Source organism: Microplitis mediator, chromosome 4, assembly GCF_029852145.1.
Source record: "Microplitis mediator isolate UGA2020A chromosome 4, iyMicMedi2.1, whole genome shotgun sequence".
NCBI lineage: Eukaryota > Metazoa > Arthropoda > Insecta > Hymenoptera > Braconidae > Microplitis > Microplitis mediator.
The window spans coordinates 9,782,712-9,804,299 of NC_079972.1; the positions used below are offsets into that span (position 1 = coordinate 9,782,712).

At 27.8% G+C, this 21,588-nt stretch overlaps 1 protein-coding gene across 4 annotated transcripts in view; it reads right to left on the reverse strand.

The window, feature by feature from the left end:
- LOC130666941 (phosphatidylinositol 3-kinase regulatory subunit alpha) overlaps positions 1-20,792 on the reverse strand; it is a 73,904-nt gene extending 53,112 nt beyond the window's left edge. Inside the window, exons 1-6 of one of the 4 annotated variants that reach the window (XM_057468282.1) lie at positions 20,455-20,791; positions 18,447-18,860; positions 18,161-18,314; positions 17,966-18,079; positions 17,728-17,811; positions 16,334-16,381 (exon numbers count right to left, since the gene is read on the reverse strand). In XM_057468282.1, coding sequence (XP_057324265.1) covers positions 16,334-16,381; positions 17,728-17,811; positions 17,966-18,050 — 217 coding nt within the window. In that variant the 5' untranslated portion in view covers positions 18,051-18,079; positions 18,161-18,314; positions 18,447-18,860; positions 20,455-20,791. Of the gene's footprint in view, positions 1-16,333; positions 16,382-17,727; positions 17,812-17,965; positions 18,080-18,160; positions 18,861-20,454 lie in introns of all 4 variants that reach the window. The other 3 variants (XM_057468283.1, XM_057468281.1, XM_057468284.1) reach the window with 3 other exon arrangements.
- Positions 20,793-21,588: the final 796 nt, after the last annotated feature.

Genomic DNA, 21,588 nt, shown 5'->3' on the forward strand with positions numbered 1-21,588 from the left:
GTTTTAATATATACATGAATGATAAATTAATGTTAATAATCGGTTACAGATTATTTTCTATTCATTATAAAATGTAACTAAAAAATTAAAAACTAAAAATATTAATAATGTATTTAGCATTTATTAAATAATTGCAATTTAAAAATTAATTATTGATAATTAATAATTAATTACATTTTTAAAAATTAAAATAACAACAATGATAATAATTCTTTTTTTTTTTTTTTATTAATAAACACAAAAAAAATTATACCGTCTATTTAAAATTTTTCTCAGCATTTTTTTTTTTTTCATTGTGAAAAGAAAATTAATTCACATCATTGTCGTTCTTTATCCCTTCTTTTTTTAAAATATATATAGATGTGTTGCGTGAACGTACGGCATACCACAAATATGTATGTGAATATATGCGTTGAGATTCACACCTACACAGACTTATACATTTACCATCGTCCTCGAAAAACTTATATATATAAAATAAAATAAAGTTTTCGATCTCTCTAAATTATACCAGCGACAATGTGCCGTCATTTTTCGTCTCGGTTTATGCATTTTACTTGTATACGGATTGTTAGCTATAATATCATGTCGATGTGATATGTGACGATATAAATATGTCGATTAGATCACTCTAATTTTTTATTAATATCATTTAGTGTCTAAGACAGTGCCCCCCCCCCCCACTTTTAAAAACTTTCAATGACTTTAAATTATAATGACCGTTTCAAAATTTCATTAATTAATTAAAAAAAATTACCACAGTTGACATCAATTGGGAGGTAAACGAAATTTATTGAATAAATTTTAGCGTACAGAATTTGAAAATTTTAATTTAAAAATTGACATGAAGATTTTACAGAAATTTATTTTTGAAATTTTTTTTAACTCCCAACTGATGTCAACTGTAAGTAATTTTTTAAAAAATTCTATACCTCGACAAAATTTTAATACGGTTATGACAGTTGAGTCATTGTATATTTTTAAAAAGTCGGGGGTACTGTCTGAGAATGCCCTTAAGAGAAAATTTTGTTCCTGCCATATCTATATGATAGAATTAGTTAATGTTATTAAATTTGGTATCGTTAGAAAAGTCTTGACTTGATTGTGTGCCTTTTCATGGTTTAAACTCTTTTTTATTGCCAAATATCGAGATAATTATATTTATCTGTTTATTCGAATTACATTTAAATTACGCGGGAAAAACAGACGATCGTATTTATTTTCTTTAAATAAATTAATATTTTAATTATTCTGTCACTGAATATCACTGAATATATATGACTATTATATATATAATTAAGAGAAAATAAGAAAAATTTAGTCTATGCCATGTCATCTATGATAATAAAAATTAAACAGATTTAATTGGGTATCAGTGAAAAAAAATATATTAGACGACTAATAAAAGAAAATTTGGCCGTGTAGATTTTTTTTCAAGAATCCCATCTACAATCACCGAAATCAATAAGTTTGCAAGTTAATCTCAAGATTTGTCTCATTAAATTCCAATGACAATAGAAATGAACAAAAGATTCTAGAGTTAATTTTAGAGTTCAGATTTTAATAAACAGTTAAATTCAAATCATGTTTTATAAATTTGGTAGTAATACACTGTAAAAAATCACCGGGGTAAGTCTAAGCGGTGTAGGTGTTAAAATCGGCGGTGTTAAATTTCAACACCGAAAGCGGTGTAAAAATAACGCTGCCAACGGTGGAAATATTCTGTACCGGTATTAAAAAAAATTCCCCGATGTTAAAATAACGCCACCGCTGGTGTAAATATTCTAGACCGGTGTTAAAATAACGCCGCCGCCGGTGTAGATATTCTTTACCGGTGTTAAAATATTTTACTTTGTGAATATTTTTACTTACTTGTTAATAAATGAGATTTTTTATTAATTTTCATAAAGAACTGACATTTTTTGTGTTTTATAATCTTTTAAGTTAATACTCTAAGCAGACGCAGTTCATCCCGCTTTTACACCGATTACCCCGCTTTTACAACGTTATTTTAATACCGCCGAATTACGCCTCCTACACCGGTGTAATTTCATTTTAACACCGAGCGGAGTTAAAATAAGTCCATTTTTAACACCGCTCTTTTTACAGTGTACTCATGTCACTTAGTGACTGTAAGTTGCTCGTTATTATTTCAATAATAATAATAAAAGTTACATTTGATATGAATTACCCATTCGCGCTCCTATATAAATATCCGAATATACTTATATATATAAATTTAGATACAGGTATTTCAACAGCCGACCTTGACCTTGAAAACCAATTCTAGCGTGACGATTAAGGATGCAACATGATAAATCTTACCCGCGGGATCGCGTGAGTATAAAGTTGACATCGTTACAGTTGTACGAAAAAAAAAGGTAAAGAAGTAAATAATAATATATTTAACGGGGTACGGTATTTATGTCGAAAAAACTGAAATGGAGATAAATGATTAATAATTAATTTAAATCATTAATATTAACATTAATATTTAATTTAATGTTACGTTATTTAATGAATGCTAATTATTTATACAGTTATACGGTATATAACGATGTAACCGACGGATAAATTTTTTTTACGAGGTAGTGTAGGTAATTCGTAACAGCATATGAGGCTGGTGGCTTGCGCCATATACAAATGCACGTGAATCTGATGAATCTCGCGTGCATACACAATACGCAGAGCGTTAATGCTTTTGAAATTCACCCAACGTAAACTCAGCGCGCGCGTGTACTTGGCAGTGACACTTGGTATGCTGGACGTATGTGCATATGCGTCAAGGGTTTTAATATTTTAGTTATAAACTTAAGTGTATATAGTTTCCCTTTGATAAATGTTAACGAACTCTCCTTTTATTAATATTATTAATTATTTATTTTATTGTTAATTTATTCATTTATTTAAAAGTTTTCTTACAATTATTCCTCGATGGAAAATTTTTAATTTATTTAGATGCAATCGTTGGATACGCGCCACTGCTTACTTTAACTTTCATTATATAAATATATTACTGCTGCATTTTTTAAGATATAACTTTAAATAAATGCTGGTTTTTTTTTATGCGTAACTTTTTTTCCATCACCTGATTTTAGTTTTTTTAAATTTATTTTTTCATGCATCTCTTGAACGCGAAACATTACGGGTGTTATTAATTTTTTTATTGATACTTTGAATTTATTTTACAGTCGATAAAATACAATAAATATATAAAACATATACTTATTGAAGAAGATTATAATAAAGAGGATTTATGAATTTTAAAATAAATTTCTTCACTTAGTAATTTACGCGGAAAAGTTAAATTTAATACTATCGATTGTTCTGATCATAAGTTTGTGTGGGGAGTGAATGCGCCAAAAGTCGGCCATTTTAACAAAATGATGACAATTTAAAAATAAAATCCGAATCGTAAAATAAAATGTCGAATTCAATGTATAAAGTTATCATTGATCAAATAAATTTTGAATTTACCTCAATAATTTTCTGGAAAATTTCTATTTATGTACACGATAAAAAAAAGTTATTTTGAGTTTAAAAAATATTTTTTAAGACAAACGACTTCGGGAACCGAGTCAAGATTTTTTTGAGCCAAAAAAACTTGTCTTGGCCAGAGATTTCTACTTTGTCCGAGAAAATTGAAGTTTTCAAAAAAATTGAATTTAAAATGCACGGAAAAAAATGATTGACAATAATTGTAGTTCAACTTCTAATTATTTATGTTATGTTCAATAACTAATGTCGTTTCAATCAGTAAAATTATAATTTTAATGTTTAAACTGCTATAATTAACAGTTAATCGTTTAAATATACTGCTTGACTATATAAAATTACTACTTAAACCTTAAAAAACTACAAGACACTTGTCAAAAAAATGCATCTGTTATTAATTTCTTACGTTCTACTCCACAATATTTACTAATATTCGGTCTAGGCGCGCTGTTGATGAGAATCCGAGTATTATTTACTAATATTTTTTTCCGTGTATTTATTTTCAATCGGAAATTTATTTTTTTCTGTATAAGTTCGATAAGAAACGTTGAATTTATACATAAATTTACACATGTGTAACAGTGCGAGTTCCAAAATATAAAATAGACTGTAAAAAATTTCGGTGTAAAAATGGACCCGGAAAACTTTACACGGCCGTGTAATGTGAAATGATGGTGTGATATTCTCTCGGTGTAAATTTTCATCTGTGTAATTTTAACATGGTCTAATCTATTTTTTTACACCATTCCGTTACTTGTAATTTTTATTAATGAGCAACAAACGATCACTGAATATTTTTAACTACTACTTAATCAATAACTACATTAATTTTATTTAGATATTAAATAGTATTTTGAACATTTAAATACTTTTATGATTAATTTTCATAGCGCAAAATTATCATGAATTGAACATTTGGCGGTGTAAAAATTTTAAATTCACACCGCCTAAATTTAACACCGAATTTCGTGTAATTTTCACACCAAAACTTTTACACCGAGACATTTACACTACACCGAGTCAAAAAAATTTTTTAAAATGTATGCCTATATCTGAGGACAATTATAATAAAAAATATAAAATGAAAAAATCCTTAAGAACAGTTCGTTTGTTCGCTCTCTTGCACTCGAATGACTGAACGGTACTTTCCGTATTGCACTTAGACAATAAATGGAGGTATTGTCTACGCTTTTCTCCTGAACAAATGGCAATTTTTTAAAAAATAAATCTGTGATTGCTAGACTATGCTGCAATGCATCAATCTCTACTTTTTTATTTTATGTTTGAAGCTTTTACGAGATAAAAAAATCTAAAAACCCGTCTTAAGTTGGCCACTTGACTCCTACTTTTGGCTAACTGTGTTTTTTAACCAAAAATGGAGTATAGTAATTCCAGGAAGGTAATTTTTATTATGATCCATCGCATACAGTTCGGAAATTACTTATTTTTGGAAAGAAAAGACAGATAAGAAAATACTCAGATGGCCGACTTTTGGCACAGGCCAAGATTAGGAGCTTTCTCTCGACTTGGAAAATTTTTTTAGTGAATAGGACATTAGCCTCTAATTTTTAAACTTATACATATTTTATATATATGTATAATATATAAATAAAATACAAAAAAAATGATCGTAATAATAATTTATAAATTTAAAATGAATTGAATGTAAAGAAAAATTTTTTAAAGTATAAAAATATTTTTTATAGCGGATGTAAAAAAAATAAAAAATTTTTTGTATTTATAAATGAAATAAATTTTTTATATTGAAATATTATTTTTAATAATTTTATGATTTTTTAGTTTTTAATAAACCGGTAATACGTCATGAAGAATATAATTATGACAAAATAAAAAAAATGTATATACTTAATATTGAAAAAAAAAAAAAAAAAAAAAAATCGTACAATATCGAAGTTTGAATAGATTGATGATGTCAAGAATTACACGGCATATTTATTGAAGAGAAGAATCATAAGATAATATCTGGTTATAAAAAAAAATTTTTTTAAATATTAGAGCTTGAACAAACGCAAAAAAATCATTTTACACTTGTTAATTTAATACCACTTAAAAACACGTTCAGATATTATCGGATGTTAAGAAACTGGTTTTTAATGTTTTTTATGCCCCAACTTCAAGTTAAACTTCAACTTCAACTTGTTAACGGGTATAGAAGAAGAAATAACTTCATTCACGATAATCGATAAATCTTAACTGCTATCAAATTTCTTTTTTTAACTTCAAATTAACGTCATTAATTGTAAATAAATAAGACCCTGTAATTTTAAGTGTCAAATAAAGTTTATATTAACTCACCAACTTCATAAATAATGTTTTTCATTTAAATATTAAACTTAGAGGTGTGCGAATCGGGTTCGAATCATTCGAGTTTCCGAATTAGTCGTAACTTTTCAAATATTTGGAACTATTCGAATCTTTTCAAATTATTCATTGATTTTAGAAGTATTCGAGTTTTTGATTTGTTTGTAACTTTTTAAATTACTCGATTCGAATCAAGAAAATTTTGGTCAGTTTTCAAATATTCAATTTTTATTTAATGGAAAGCTTAGTTTTTAAAGTAACCGAAAATATTTGTGTCTAAGCTCTATTTACCTCTGACAATAATTTGAATTATTTGAAAATCTACTACAACTATAAGTCGTTTAAAAGAAAATTTTAGATGTACCTAAAGTTTAGAACGTTTTTTACGCAACGAAAAAAAAATTTACTGGATGATTAGATTTCTGAAATGTTTCGGATATAGATGTTAGTATGCCAGCCAAACATCTTAGGCCATCCCAACCACCAGAACTACCCCTTAAGCAGTCAAATTACATAAATTTTTTTCATTTTCGTTGCGTGTAAAACGTTCCGATCTTCAGGTAAGCTAAGAGACCCAGTACCTGATCAAGGAACTAGTACCTGATCACTCCATGTATTTGTATATCTATATTTAGTTAAATTTGGTAGATATAGATATACAAATAACCGGAGTGATCAGGTATTAGTTTCCTGATCAGGTACTAGGTCTCTTACCTTACATAATTTTGGAATTTTCGAATAATTCGTAAGTTTTCGAATTATTTGATTCGAATAAGTCGTACCCAAGTAGCACACTTGTTTTTGTGACATCTATAAGATATCAGTTTTTAGGCTACTTTTTGACATATCGATAAGGCACCAGCATGCTCACAAAACAATCAGAAATTTATGTCACCGAAAAAATATCTACTTAAATAACTTAAGGGGTAAGGGTAACCGATTTTCAATTCAATTTAATTCACGGACAAACACTGGAAACCTAAAATAGAGAGTCTTTAGCGTTTTTTGAAATCTTAACAGAGGGCTAGAAATTTCGTGTTTTCAAAAATTCTAATTCGTCTCCGAGAAAAATTTAAAAAAAATTCTCATTTATTCTATGAGTGCAACAAAGATAGTCCTGTTTATTTTTCTAAGTGTGAGAAAGAGGTCCGGTGGCGTATCCCCTTAACACAAGTGACGACAAAAAGTAAATTACAAATAATGGTAAAATAAGTCGTCTAAATGATTTTTTAATTGATATAAGACAGAAAAAACAATACAAATTTTCTCTGTCTCCGGAAGCAACATTTGCATGTCGTATTTATACCAAAAGTGACATTGAGACTGAAAAAAATTTGTCTTATCATTTTAAAAGACATCTTAAAGTTATCTCTGTGCTACTCGGATAAGTTCAAACAATTTGCACACCTCTAATTAAACTGATTGCAAGATTAATAAAAACTGTGTCTATACATTTTGATATTTTACTTAATAAATTTCCATCAAGCAACAAATGTCCAAAATCCGTTAAAAAGAACGTATTTATTATTTTTTAAAAAAATATATTACTACCCATCCAAGCTTGGCATAAAATTCGATAAATATTTAAGGCAAACTGTAAACTTTTATCAACTGTTATTATTATTATTAAGTGTTACAAACTATTATTATACATTACAATTAGCCTTTACATAAAGGAAAAAACGGTAATAAATTATGAGGGACAATTTAAAATTGCTAGCTATGTCAGCGGTTAAAAAATGAGTACGTGGTGTGTACTAAGGTATCGACATATGTTTACAACTCAGCATTTGAATATTCAATAAGTACTAAACTCAATTAAATATTCTTTCTGCAAATCGAATAAATATTTGTTTAAAGTTTTTTTCAAGTTAATAATTTATTACTCTTATATATTTTTATAAAAAAAAAAAAAAGATATTTAATAATAGTATCGTAAAATTGAATATAAATTCCCAGTGACCCATACGTATGGCCAATAAAAATGAATCTAAAAATACATTGTACGTAAGGCTAGCAAGAACTGAGTACGTTATATAGATATATAAATATAAATGAGTATGAAACTTGCAAGTATCATTCAACTCAGTAGATATACCGAGGAAAAGAGAATCAAAATGGCATGAAAAAGGACGTGGAGAAGATGCAGATGAAGAGAGAAAGTTGGACGTGGATGAAGGTGGTCATTGTGTGTATGTAGATATATATATTTCTAAATATATGTATGTATACATACACATTTAACAATAAGTAGTATATAGTTACAAGTACGTCTTTTATATATAGATACATATAAATATGTGCGCAAGAGTGCGAGGGAGGTACTCTCGAGGTCGATGGATTTAATTCAATCGATTAAGGCCAAAGGCTACGGACCTGGTATATATAATACGTGCAGGCCATTACGCGTTGTATTGCAAGAGCCCAGGACCCCAACGATACGAGAGTCCGCACAAACGATGCAATAATACCACATGGTAAAAAAATAAAATATTAAAATTTAAAAAAATATCAGAGAAACTTAACGATAATTCACCATCTGCAATTACTGTAAACTCGTTACTACTAAATCCCAAGATACTTTACACTCATACAGAATAAATAATTTTTATACCCGTATTTACCCTTTATCTCAATCGGCATTAACATTAGTAGGGAAAAAAAAGAAATTTCCCCACGCGTCATTATACATGAAATAATATATATATGTATATATGTATATATAGAGTGGAGTGGGTTGTCGAGAGCGGGATATAGAGGTGTAGGTCTGGTTATTTGATGCACATATATGCTATGTACCTGCTAGACCATGTAATTCCGGGCGTGCAGTATATACACCGTCATCGTGCAGAACTAGCTTGGGTGCAACCAGGGGGAGGTGGGTGTAAGAGGAGGTATGATGCCATCGTGACATGGTAATTGCCACGAGCGCGGTAGACACGAAAGTCCGTGAACAACACGACAATAGTAGTGTAGTCTGTAGTGTATATTGAAGCGAGAAGGAAAAAAAAAGAAGAAAAGAAGAATATGTATGTATAATGGTATAGAAAAGAGGGACAGAGTGAAAATACACGCCTTTTACGATAAAGAGACTATACTCACTAGTATCGTGTAGTGTGTAGTCTCAAAATTTGCCTACTCCTTACATTACCTTACCCACTGTGTTGTACATAACTCGTATACACTAGTCATACATGTCATTCTCTCTCTTTACGATACATAATGTCACGTGTCACTTGTCTGGGAATAGTATATATGTACTTGTACTCTTACAATGTAAGCACGTAAAGAAAAAAAAAAGTTCACGTCAACGCTATACTTTTGTAAATTATAAATTAAAATAGTCTACAAGACTGAATTTACACACAAACGCTTGCTTATATTGCAGTAAAAATATAAATTTTTTTTTAATTCAAGTCAGTGGATTATGTAGAAATTTTCGATCTATCGATAGTTAATTTACTTGTAATTATAAAATACTTTGCACAGAAAAAAAGGATTTTTTGGCGGAAAGAAAATTTTTCATTATGAAATTTTTCTCAGGACTAGAAAAAGATTTTTTTTCGCTCTAAGAAAATTTATGATGGTATAGTACTATCTAGTATAGTATTAGTACTAATATAGACAAGTAAAGTTAACGAGTATGAATGTAGCAAACAAATTTAAAATTATAAATAAATAGAGAAAATAATTAAAAATATAATATTTATAAAAAATACACTTATTAATTTCAAAATTTTTTTAATGCGCATTTTTTTTTAATATTATTTTAATAATTATTTACTCTATTTATTTATAATTTTAAATTTGTCTGCCTGCTACATTCACACTCGTTAAAGTTGCGGACATCTGACAATTTTTAAAACTTTGAAATAATAAATTAAAATGTTTATAAAATAAAAATAAAAAAATGCATGTTTAGACAATTCAAAATTCAGTACATGCATTTTTTTGAAATTTTATTATTTTAATTATTTAACTTTTTATACATAATTAAAAAATTTTTGTATGTCTGCTACATTTACACTCATGGAAAATTTTCCTTTCGAATTCATAATGAAAAATTTTTTATGACAAGAAAATCCTTTTTTCTGTGTAGATAACTGACTATTGCTCATAATTAACAAATTGCAAAGCAGACTAAGTTTTAAAATTTTAAATTAATTTATTCATCGTAATTAAATAACAGAGGTTTGAATCGATTACCGGCAGAATTGTACAGAAGCTTCTCATACGAAAAAAATATATATCCGGATATGTCATATATATTAATATATGTCTCATATATGCAGGTTTGTCCGGATATGTATTTTTTTCATATGGGTCGTGCTTAAGGAATTAATTTAATTAATTGTGTATTGATAATTTAATCGAGTTTATATACGGGGGTAAAAGAATACCAGTTATTAAACTATAAATAAAAATTTAACACGAATCGTGTTAATAAAAATAGTAACTCTTATAAATAAAACACTTATGAAGAAACTGTTCGCGTATTCCAGATAAAGAGAAATTGAAACAAATATAAAAATAAATCGAATCTAGTTTATTACGTTTGGTTAGCATTGCTATTTGATAAGAAAGAAACGTATTGTTGTAATAAAAAAAAAATATACTCGTGTCTGAAGTAAAGTAACGTGAAGAGTGTGAGTGTAGGGAAATTTACCCAAAATTTACTTTAAGAATTTAGTTTGAATCCAGTTAACTCACTAGCTATTTGGTTATCGATTTAGTAGACGGGGGTTGAAAAGAATGAGGGAGCGAAAGAGAATGAGAAAGAATGAGAGAGAGATTGTGAACGAATCAAGCAAAGTCGCGTCAACGGAAATGGAATAGCAAATCGAAAGATCGTGCAAGATCGCCGTGAGATATACGACATGACGATGGAGATGGATCCTTGTCGACGGGGCACACGGAGATTGGAAAAACGGAAGTGGTATAATTTCCTGGAGAAAGAAGAACAAGTCAGGGGAGTTATATACGACTAGGAAAGCGAGGCAACCCAAGATTAGTGCGAATATATCTATATATATATATATATTAGGGTGGTCGTTAAAAATTATATTTTCTCAGACGCCCCATAAAAACTTTCTTTTTAGTGAAAAAATACGTGGGGAAGTTGGTTTTTTCTTTTTAAGTAAAAAGAACACGTGCCTCAGTACGATCAAAGTTCATTTTTCAATACGGTCGCGGTTTTTTAGAAATATCTCATGAAATATGCAGATTAGAGGTAAAAATCATAGGAACAATTTTGTAGGAAATTAAATTCTTGACAAAGAAGGTGATATTCATTTTTTTTATAAAATGGGTATTTACGAAGATATTTCAAAAAAACTTTGTTAGATCTTATCAATTAAACTTTTGAAGGATTTCGAATGTTAAAAATTTTTTGAACGTTTTTTCTTAAATATAGACAACTTCGTAACTCGTAACATATCAATTATTACTGCTCCTAATAGTTTCTATACACTTAGAAAAATTTTTTTTTCAAAATTTGTAATCCTTGAAACGCTCAATTGATAAGATCTAAAAAAGTTTTTTTGAAATATCTTCATAAATACACTTTTTATAAAAAAAGTGAATATGACCTTTTTTGTCAAGAATTTAATTTCCTACAAAATTGATGATGTGAATTTTTCCCTTAATCTGCATACTTCATGAGATATTTGAAAAAAACCCCGATTGTATCGAAAAATGAACTTTGATTCTGAGGCATGATCCTGAAGTCAGCAGACAATCGATCGACGTTAATTTTCGAATTTTGTTTTCAACCATTTCAAATAAAAAAAAAGAAACTAAAAATATGCGCATGTAGAAAATTGAATAAACTTAAAGTGCAATTTTTCAAAATATTTTTTTTTTATAATTCATAATTTTTATAAAAATCCAAAAATTATTAGACGTCGGTTAACTTAAGTATCATTCCTGGGCACGTGTTCGTTTTACTTAAAAAGAAAAAAACCAAATTCCCCATGTATTTTTCACTAAAAAGAAGCTTTTTATGGGCCGTCTGAGGAAATTTAATTTTTAACAACCACCCTAATATATATATATATATATATATATATATATATATATATATATATATATATATATATATATATATATATATATATATATATATATATATATATATATATATATATATATATATATATATATATATATATATATATATATATAAAAGGGGGTGAGATGAGGTGGGCTGAAGAGAAAGAAGAGGAGAGAGTTCATAGTACCCCAAGTTAGTTCTTTTGATTTGACGTAGCAACAAGAGGATTTTCGACCCCATTCGATTGTTTCTTAGTACCCTTCACTCTTACAACTCAGTACCATCCCGTGCTCTATCTCATCGCCGAATATTATTCCCTTCTTTAATAATAACCGTCAAGTTTAATAAAAAAAAACCTAAAATTCTAGTAGATTATATCATCTTCACTCATTCACGTCTATCATTATCTCCATTTCAGAACTTTATCAAAACGTTTTTTTTTATTATTAAAATTCAACTCGATATCGACTCATTTTTTTTGGAGACCGATAACAATCGGTTGATTATACTGATAATAAGTGTGAAAAGAAACTGTCTACCTGTTTTTTTTTTTAATAATTTATTTTATTCACACAAACTTTTCTCACGTCTATCAAACTTTGTCTCTTATCCAAAGTGCCAGACTGTTACTGATAACAATTTTAATCGCGACAAAGCTTAACGTATCGCAAGTCACTTTAAACTGCGGTTGTATTAATAAAATATATGAGAGAGAGAGATAGTCTAAGAGAGTATTTAAAGTAAAATAAAAAAAAGTAAATAAATAAATAAACGTGATCATAAAAATATATAAAATAATAATAAGTAATGAGAAAAAATATAATAAAAAATTTATAAGATGAGTTGGCTCGATGCTGAGCAAAGAATTTTCCCCTTGAAAGCCTTTTGAAAAGAGATTAACGAGACATGGGCGTCGGGACGCCTCACTCACGGCAATAATTTTAAAAAGTGTATACGAAATTTTGTATTCTCGCAATACCACCAGGGGCAATACAAGTAAATAAAAAATAAAAACTTAAAAATAACTAAAATCAGAATTGAAATTGTCATGTACGAGTAATTTCGGGGCTGCGATTGGTTATTTCGCCATTAAATTACCCATGGAATTTTAAATCCGTTAATAAATATACACGTACACGAAATATATAGACAAAGAAGTGTGAAAATAAAACAATAAAATTACACGTATGTAGAATTTTTACTGTCAGACTTGAGGTAGTTAAGGCCGTAGGTGCCCTTGCAAATAATCGTTTGATTTAAAAAGCTTCTCGAAAAAATATATGAAAAAAAATAAAAAAGAAGAAGAAGAAGAAGAAGATATAAATATTAAAGCGCATAATCGTTAATCAAGTAAACCTATGCGTTGTCTCGAGCCAAAAAATTTAAAAAATTTAAATAAAAAATAAACATGCGTTAAAAAAATGATAGTTTTAAATTCGTAGGCGTTAAAATATATACTGATGAGTGTGTTGCGTACAAAGAAAAAAATAAATATAAATCAAGTAGTCCATTTCAATTCGACCTTGAATCACCTTGTGACCTATTCATACGTGACGAATTATAATCAGGAAGCAATTATTGATCGCCAGTGTGCCAAGATCGTGTCGATAATATATCCGTATAGAATGAGTAATATATTATATTATAGACATATCACTTATGTGTGTGTACAAAAAAAAAAGTGTATATATATATAAAGGTTAAGTTAAAGTAGATCGTATACACGTGCAGGCTATCATGAAAACTGTTAGAATTTTTGGGGTAGGTAATAGCGTAGACGATTTACGATAAAACCATTGATTCGATGAGCAACTTTATCTCTGAAACATTTTCCCTCATCGTATCTAATGACCCAAAAGGCCTGAGGGAAGAATGAAGAAGATAACGAGAAAATTTTCATAGTTATCCTGATGTAAGAAAATAAAAATAAAAATAAAAGTAAAGAAAAAAATAAAAAAAATCAGCAAGTAGAGGCTTACAGCCGGACTAAGAGACGTGGCTTTTTGAAATTGCATTCGACCGCTGCGGTGACCCGAGGCGTTTCTGGATCGTACGATGACGATGAGGCCAAGCAGCGGTAGAAGGTGTGTAGGTGGGCAAAGGGGTAAAGGGGGAATGAGGGGGAGAACCAGCGACTACGACCGAGCGAACGAAGGAGTGAGTGGCCGCGGGGATAAAGACGTAAAGAGGGAAGCAGATGAAAGAGTGAGAGGAATAAAACGGGGAAGAACGCGTAGAGACCAGGTTAGCGATGAGCAAGAGTAAAGAGTAGAGTTGAGAGTGTAGTATATAGAGCCCAGAGTCGAGGTACAAGAGGAGAGGATCAAGTTGAAAGAAGAAACTGGTGGTCTAGCTCTTGAGAATGCTTTTTAGATGAGTGAATTGATGCAGGAGTTTTGAGGAGCAGTCGTGAGCTCGGCGATGATGAAGAGGAAAGCACAGTAGTGCTATTGCATGTACATCTATATGTACATGCACATGCACATTTATATCAACACACACACAACTCATCGCCTGCATCAGTAACAGCAACAGCAGAAGCACCAACGAGTATACGCCTGTACACGCGTGTTACTATGCTACGGTGTCGCCTCCTCGACGATTCGCGAGCGAAACAGACCCGGGAATTGGCTGACGAACACAAGAGAATACACATCACTTGATATCATATCGTTTGTTGCATACACATACATCGGTATCAAGGCGCCACGCATCAAGGCGTTCAAAACTTTTTTCCTTTTTCTTTTTAATTTATATACATATTTATACACGATGTATTATCTTATATACAACTCTAATAAATGCATTAACACTAAAAAATCTTTCAAACTATGTGTATACACTTATTATATTATGCGAATAACGTGTTAATTAATTTACTAATTGTTTTATTATACTTTTAGTTAGACTAATGGTATTTTTATTACATACTTAAACATTACGCTCAGATGATTTTTTATTGGGTGTAAAAATATTTAAAATTGTAAACAATAAAAAAAAATTTAGCGGTAAAATAATTTTTATAAATTGAATTTTTTTATAATTTTTGCTTATAAAACTTTTTAATCTCTGTTTGGATAATAGAGGAATGCAAAGCCTCTGCAAAATTGGCAGCCTGACAAGTAACCGAGTTGGGTATATCAATTTAGATATCCAAAAATATATCTAACCACTGGCTTACGTGATAAACGTCAAATGTTGTATAAAGAAGGATGAAAAATAATAAAAAAAAAGGTTAAATAAAAATGAAGAATGACATAAGGAATCTAAAATAAGCTGGGTGCCGGGTAAATAGACACACACGACGTCTTGTAAAAAAAATGTGCGAGCTAATACCAAAAAAAAACTTTTTTATACCCAACAAATTATCAAGCACTTGGATAAAATGGAGTACATGTTATTAAAGTTGTATACGATGTAGTGAGAAACGATATGAGTGTGATCTTTTTCGCATTGTGTGATAAGAATGTAAGTTTCATGACGCGTTCAATGTCTCACGATTCCCATTCTGCAAAAAAGGACCGAATAAAAATAAAAAAAAAAAATATATATATATATAATAATAATAATAACCCAAGAGCAGGAAAAAAAAATAAGGGAGCACCGAAATGACTCGACATCTGGCACGAATGAGATACACGTGTCGAGATATACGACGTTCAGACGTATCTCAAGCAATATCACGTCGACACACATATAACAAAGGACGCCAAGTAAAGTAAGAATGCAATAGAGTAACAAGTTAAGCTCAGATCTATACTACACTAGTTTATCTGTATAGGTACAGAGTACCAAGACTTTGAATTGAGTAAAGATGATGCTGTAATTACTTGTTTAATAAAATTTGATGCAACTAAGCGAGCCGAATAATCAACAATCAAGATATTCCACTTAAATTAACCGCAAAACGTGAGATATATTACCAAGATATATTATAATTATTATTTAAGCTAAGACGTAATCGTGATTGTGTTACATAAATATGTGGATGTAACAAGTATGTAGACACGTGCTTGAAAAATGTAGTAAATTCTTAGCACAACTGATGGACTGAGACTTAACACACGGCATATTAAAAAAATTTTAACTTATCAGAAATGCTACAGCAGTAGTAAATTTATTCCTAATAATCGGGCCAACCGATTGCAGAAGTCTCGGAGTTATACTGTATATATGTATATATATTATAATTATTATACGGATGGTGTATACTATAAATATAGGATGCACATTATCTGTATGCAGTGTATTGTGTATGTTATAAATGTGGTGGATTATTTAATGCTAATAATAATCGTTGTCAAACAATAGCCAACACACTGAGGATCAGTGAACTTGTGTCCTTGTGATTATCTTTGTATTTGTTGAGATTATTTATCATAATAACATCTGGATCGACACAATCGTTATTGTTTAATATTATTTTATAAAATATATATATTTATTTAATATTGTGTTACTCACCGCTACATTTAACGCCGACTTTCCCTGTACCCCAAATGTAATCTTCACCTGCAAAATTTAATTTATTATTATTAATTATTTTTTTATTTCGGGATACAAGAGAAAAGAAATTTTTTAAATGAGAAAAAATTGATACTGCATTTGCTGATGTCTAATAATTTTTGGATTTATTTTTAGAAACTATAATTATAAAAAAAAAATATTTCAAATAAATGCACCTATGGTTTTTAAAATTTTCTACATGTGCATATTTTTAGTTTTTTTTTTTTTTTTTTTTTTTTGTAATCGATTTGATGAAAAAAAATCAAAAACTGTTAATTGTCTGCTAACTTCAGGATCATAAAAATTTTTTTTCAACGACTTAATTTAAAAAAAATATATAAATAAAAATATGCACGTGTAGAAAATTGAAAAAACTATAAGTGCAGTTTTTTCAAATATTTTTTTTTTATAATTTGTTGTTTAAAAAAAAATCCAAAAATTATTTGACGTCGGCGAACTTCAGTACTATAAAAATTCACATTTTGAAAATAAAAAAGTGACATCCGGATACGACCGTACCCGGAATGAAGAGTGAATTTATTAATTTTTTTTTTCGAATCGTAAAAATTATCATTTGGAAATGATTTCAAGTTTGAAAAAAAATATGACCGTGCCTTCAAAAAATCTGGAGAACAAAATAAAAATTTTTCAAAAAAGTTTAGGGGTAAACAAAAATATGAGATGACTATAATACTATTTTAAAGCACTTAAGGGGGTATTCTAGTCTAGAATTTTCAAAGAAATATTGAGGGAAACAAATTTACGTTTTTTTTACATGGCTGCCATTAAGCGAAATTTTTGTTTTGCAAATTGCTCTCGTCAAACAAAAACTACATTCCTACTCTTTAAGAAATGACCGAAATTTTTTTTCACATCAGGGAGCAGGTTTTTTTTTGAGTCTCCACTTTTTGGGCTTGTATTTTTTTGAATTTTGAATTTTTTTTCACCAAATTTTTTTGTACTTTCCACACATAAATAAACAACTGATAAAAAACCTGATTGTAAAAATCTTTGCCGTTTTTTATTTATGTTTTAAAAAACATCTAAAATTTGGCTTTCTAGACCAAAATATCCTCTTAAAAAAAATTTTTTTAGTGAAATTTGATGACTGAATAAAAATACGTAAATAATATCAGCGAATGAAGAAACTTATAAATTATTTTTACAAAAATTGTAATAAAATTTAAACTTCATTAGCCTTTAAAATATATTCTGGATATAATTTATTAGGATAAAAATATTTTTATATGTCTAGTGTTTAAAAAAAAAAAGTATTTAAAAAATAAGTCTCTAAAACGTCTAGTGAAAATAAACTTCCGGGTTCCATGTAGATAATAATATATAATACTTACATTGCACACATAATATAGGCGTCACGAAGTAAACATCGACAAGATTATGTCTAAATTTATCAGTCTCCGAACTCGAGGGTCCAACTATAAAAATAATATATTAACCATTAATTTTATTGTGCAAATATCAAACATAAATATTCAAATTTATCGCCATTAATAAAAAATAAAAAAAAATAAATGGACGTAAATAATAAACACTAATGCCGATAATAAATTAAAAATATAAACAATTTACCATAAGGGCCATTGCTAAGTGTAACATAAGATGACTCTTCTTCGGTGTGAGTATCGAGATGAGATAAAATATTTCCTTTCAGCATTAGGAACTGCTCTTATGTACCTCTATTATCTGTAAACAAAAATAAATAATTATTATTAAGAATAAATACTGATTAAAAAAATTAAATTAAGTCAATCAATTAAAATTTACCGGGTACAAAAGCTCACGCCGTGAAAGTGACTTTTATCTCGCAAGTTAAAAATAAAAAAACCCTTTAGATTTCGTCTCAGGAAGATATTCCTGGGTATATATTTAACGAAATCCGTAATTCATGCATCCTTTAGTCACAAAAGTATACCCATAACTTTGTAAAAATAAAATAACAAAATCAACTATTAAATTTATATGATCTTGCAGATATTTTTTTTAATTAATCATTTAATTAATTTAATATTTACTAATAATAATATATTGTAATGGAAGATCATTAACATACTTTATCAAATAATTGTTATTATTACTATTATTTCATTACAACTCGTTGATGAAATATGCTCAGTCTTTATATAAATCATTAGAATTTTTTTATTCTGAGCAATAGCTCTTATTTGTAATGCATTAAATAGCATTTATTTTTTAAAAGCATTCACGATAAATTTCCCAGTTTTTTAAATTTTATTTTTTCACGCTTCACTCCCATGTAAAATTCCCTTCAGATATTTATTAAGTCGTCGTGTGATATTATCATGTATAAATATTTTTTCGTTTAGAAATTTCTTATTGTATCCATATAATTTTGAGTGTTTGCGAGTAATATTGTTTAGTTTTTTTTTTTTTTTTAGTTTAGTTTGTTTTCTCTTTTTATATTTGTTCATTCAATTCACATCACAGATTGAGCATGACTATAATCCTGTAAGTAAAAAATACTTTTTATTTATCACATAACAATAGTATTCAATTACTTTCATAATAATAATAATAATAATAATAATAATAATAATAATAATAATAATAATAAAAATAATAATGATGGTAATAAAAAAATGATAAAAAATAAAATCGATAGTGATAAATGATAAAAAAAATAGATAAAATTTTTATATCATGCATTAAACAATTAAATTATATTTTTAAAACTGTAATTCTATTTTTAATTATGTCTTATTTTATAGATTAATTACTTTATAATCAATGTAATGTAATCATTTAAATGAATCATTAATTAAAAGATATTTTTAATTAATTTTATTTTTTTTTTTAAATTTATAACAGAAATAATTTTTTTTAAATTCACTTTTAAAAACCGACAAAATTAAATGAAACAGAAGTTGGCCATTTGATAATTTTTGGATTTTTTTTAAACAATAAATCATTAAAAAAAAAATATTTGAAAAAAATTGCACCTATAGTTTTTAAAATTTTCTACATGTGCATAATTTTAGTTTTTTTTTTTTTTTTTTTGTAATTTTCCAGTAAAAAAAAATCCGAAAATTTCCGATTGTCTGTTAACTTGTGGATCATCAAATTAATGAGTGTGAATTTCGCAGGCCAAATTTAAAATTATTAATAAATGGAGAAAATAATTAATAAAATAAAATGAAAAAAAAAAATCACATTTAAAAAATTTAAAAATTAATGAGTGCATTTTTTCAAAATTTTTTTTTTTTAAATTATTTACTCTATTTATTCATAATTTAAAATTCGTCTGTCTGCAACAATCACACTCATTTAAATGATGATTAATTAAAAATATCTGTTAATGATATTAATTAGTCTAATAAATTTTAATTATCAATTTTTATAAATTATGTTTTCTAATTTTTCCATGACTCGAGTGCAAAGTAACATAAAATAGTTCGCATTAATTTAATTTAAAATTACTCACTACTTCGCAGAGTTATTTATATTTTCGGGTAATCAATTAATTAAAGATAAATTAAATATTGTATACATTTGAAATATTTGTTTTATTATTTAATGAGATAACAAATAATTTATTTTAATAAATAAAACTGGAAAAATAATAAATTTAATTGACAAAAAAACTAGAAAAAATCATGAGAAAAAGTGACGGATTTATTTTGAATTTAAACAGACGTACGGAGTAATTATCAGTAAATTAATTAAAATATATATGTTACTAAGTGTTAATTAAATAAAATATATAATCATGAATATATTTTCGTATCATAATTTGCACGGAAATTGATTTCCGTCACATGGCGGCGGATGCTACGTTAAGTACCACGTCTTTAGCAGCTTAAAAAAATCATATATGTGTATATATATATACATATATATAGAGAAAAATTGCTCCAACAAACGAACAGTTCGTTATTGCAAAAAACGTACAAATAAAATGATTACGCTTTGAAAAAAAATATAAGAAATAAAATCTTATGAAAGTTGCAAAGTATTAAAATATAAATTGCAACCGAAACGACAAAAGAAAAGTCTAGATGATAAAATAAAAAATGCAGGTATAAAAAAAATGGTACGCTTACTTTTGTTGGAGCACTTAATCCGTTTATAAACATATACAAAGGCACACTTATTTCTTGGATTAAGTATTTGTTGCTTTAATTAATAATTATGTAAACTCAATGTCTCCAGTGATAATAATTATTGTTTACCTTAATCACAACACGATTACAACTTATAACCCATGGATGGAAGGCAGCAGGAGTCACTGGCTGCATTTTTAGTCCATTGTTAAAAAAATCTACACAGACTGTACATTTTTATTGTTTTTTTAATACCCGTTCTTTTATTTCGTACTGAGTGACTACTGATGGCGCCACAAGTTTGTTTTTGAATTTTACCGCCATTTTCTCACGCCGGCACTTGAAATTTTTATCACTTCGAAAACATTTTGGTTGAACTGACACTTAAATTTATTTATAAATGAAACTCACTCCCACCCGATTATTTTTGAAATTTTAACTATCGTTAATTATAAAACCACCGAATTTCTTTTGTTTTAAAATTTAAAATTTGAATTATTTTATAAAATTTATTTATTTAAATCTTCTTTATTAATTACCAGCTATAGATTTTTATAATTAATTATCTGATACAGAAATTAATTTAGGAAAAGAGAAATTAAAATTTGGAGCTCGAGTGATTGAAATATAAAATGTCAAAATTTTAAACTCGATATTTTTTTATGTTTCTATGAATTTAATTATAACTATTAATTATAATGATGAGTTATTGATTAACGATGCTGGTAATTAGTATTTGAGATGAAAATTAATGATTCTATTTAATTAAATATGATTTTAAAAACGCGAGCTTAGTGTTAACGACGTAATGTATAGAACGATTCTGAAGTTTCGGTTTCTGATGCAACAGGCAACGGAGAAAAATCATTTCTGCGCGTTAAAACTGCGCAGTATTTTAAATGGAGAGGGGTAATACTGTAGATGATACTATTGATATATACCGTATGATAGTAAAGTTAGTAGACATTTGAAATTAAAAGAAATTTTTTTTAACAGATAAATAGTGAAAAAAAAATATTTCTAAAAAAATGCACATGTCGGAAATTTCATAAACTATACGTGCAATTTTTCAAAATTTTTTTTTAATATTAATTTTTTGTTAAAAAAAAATCAAAAAATTTTTAAATGTCTGCT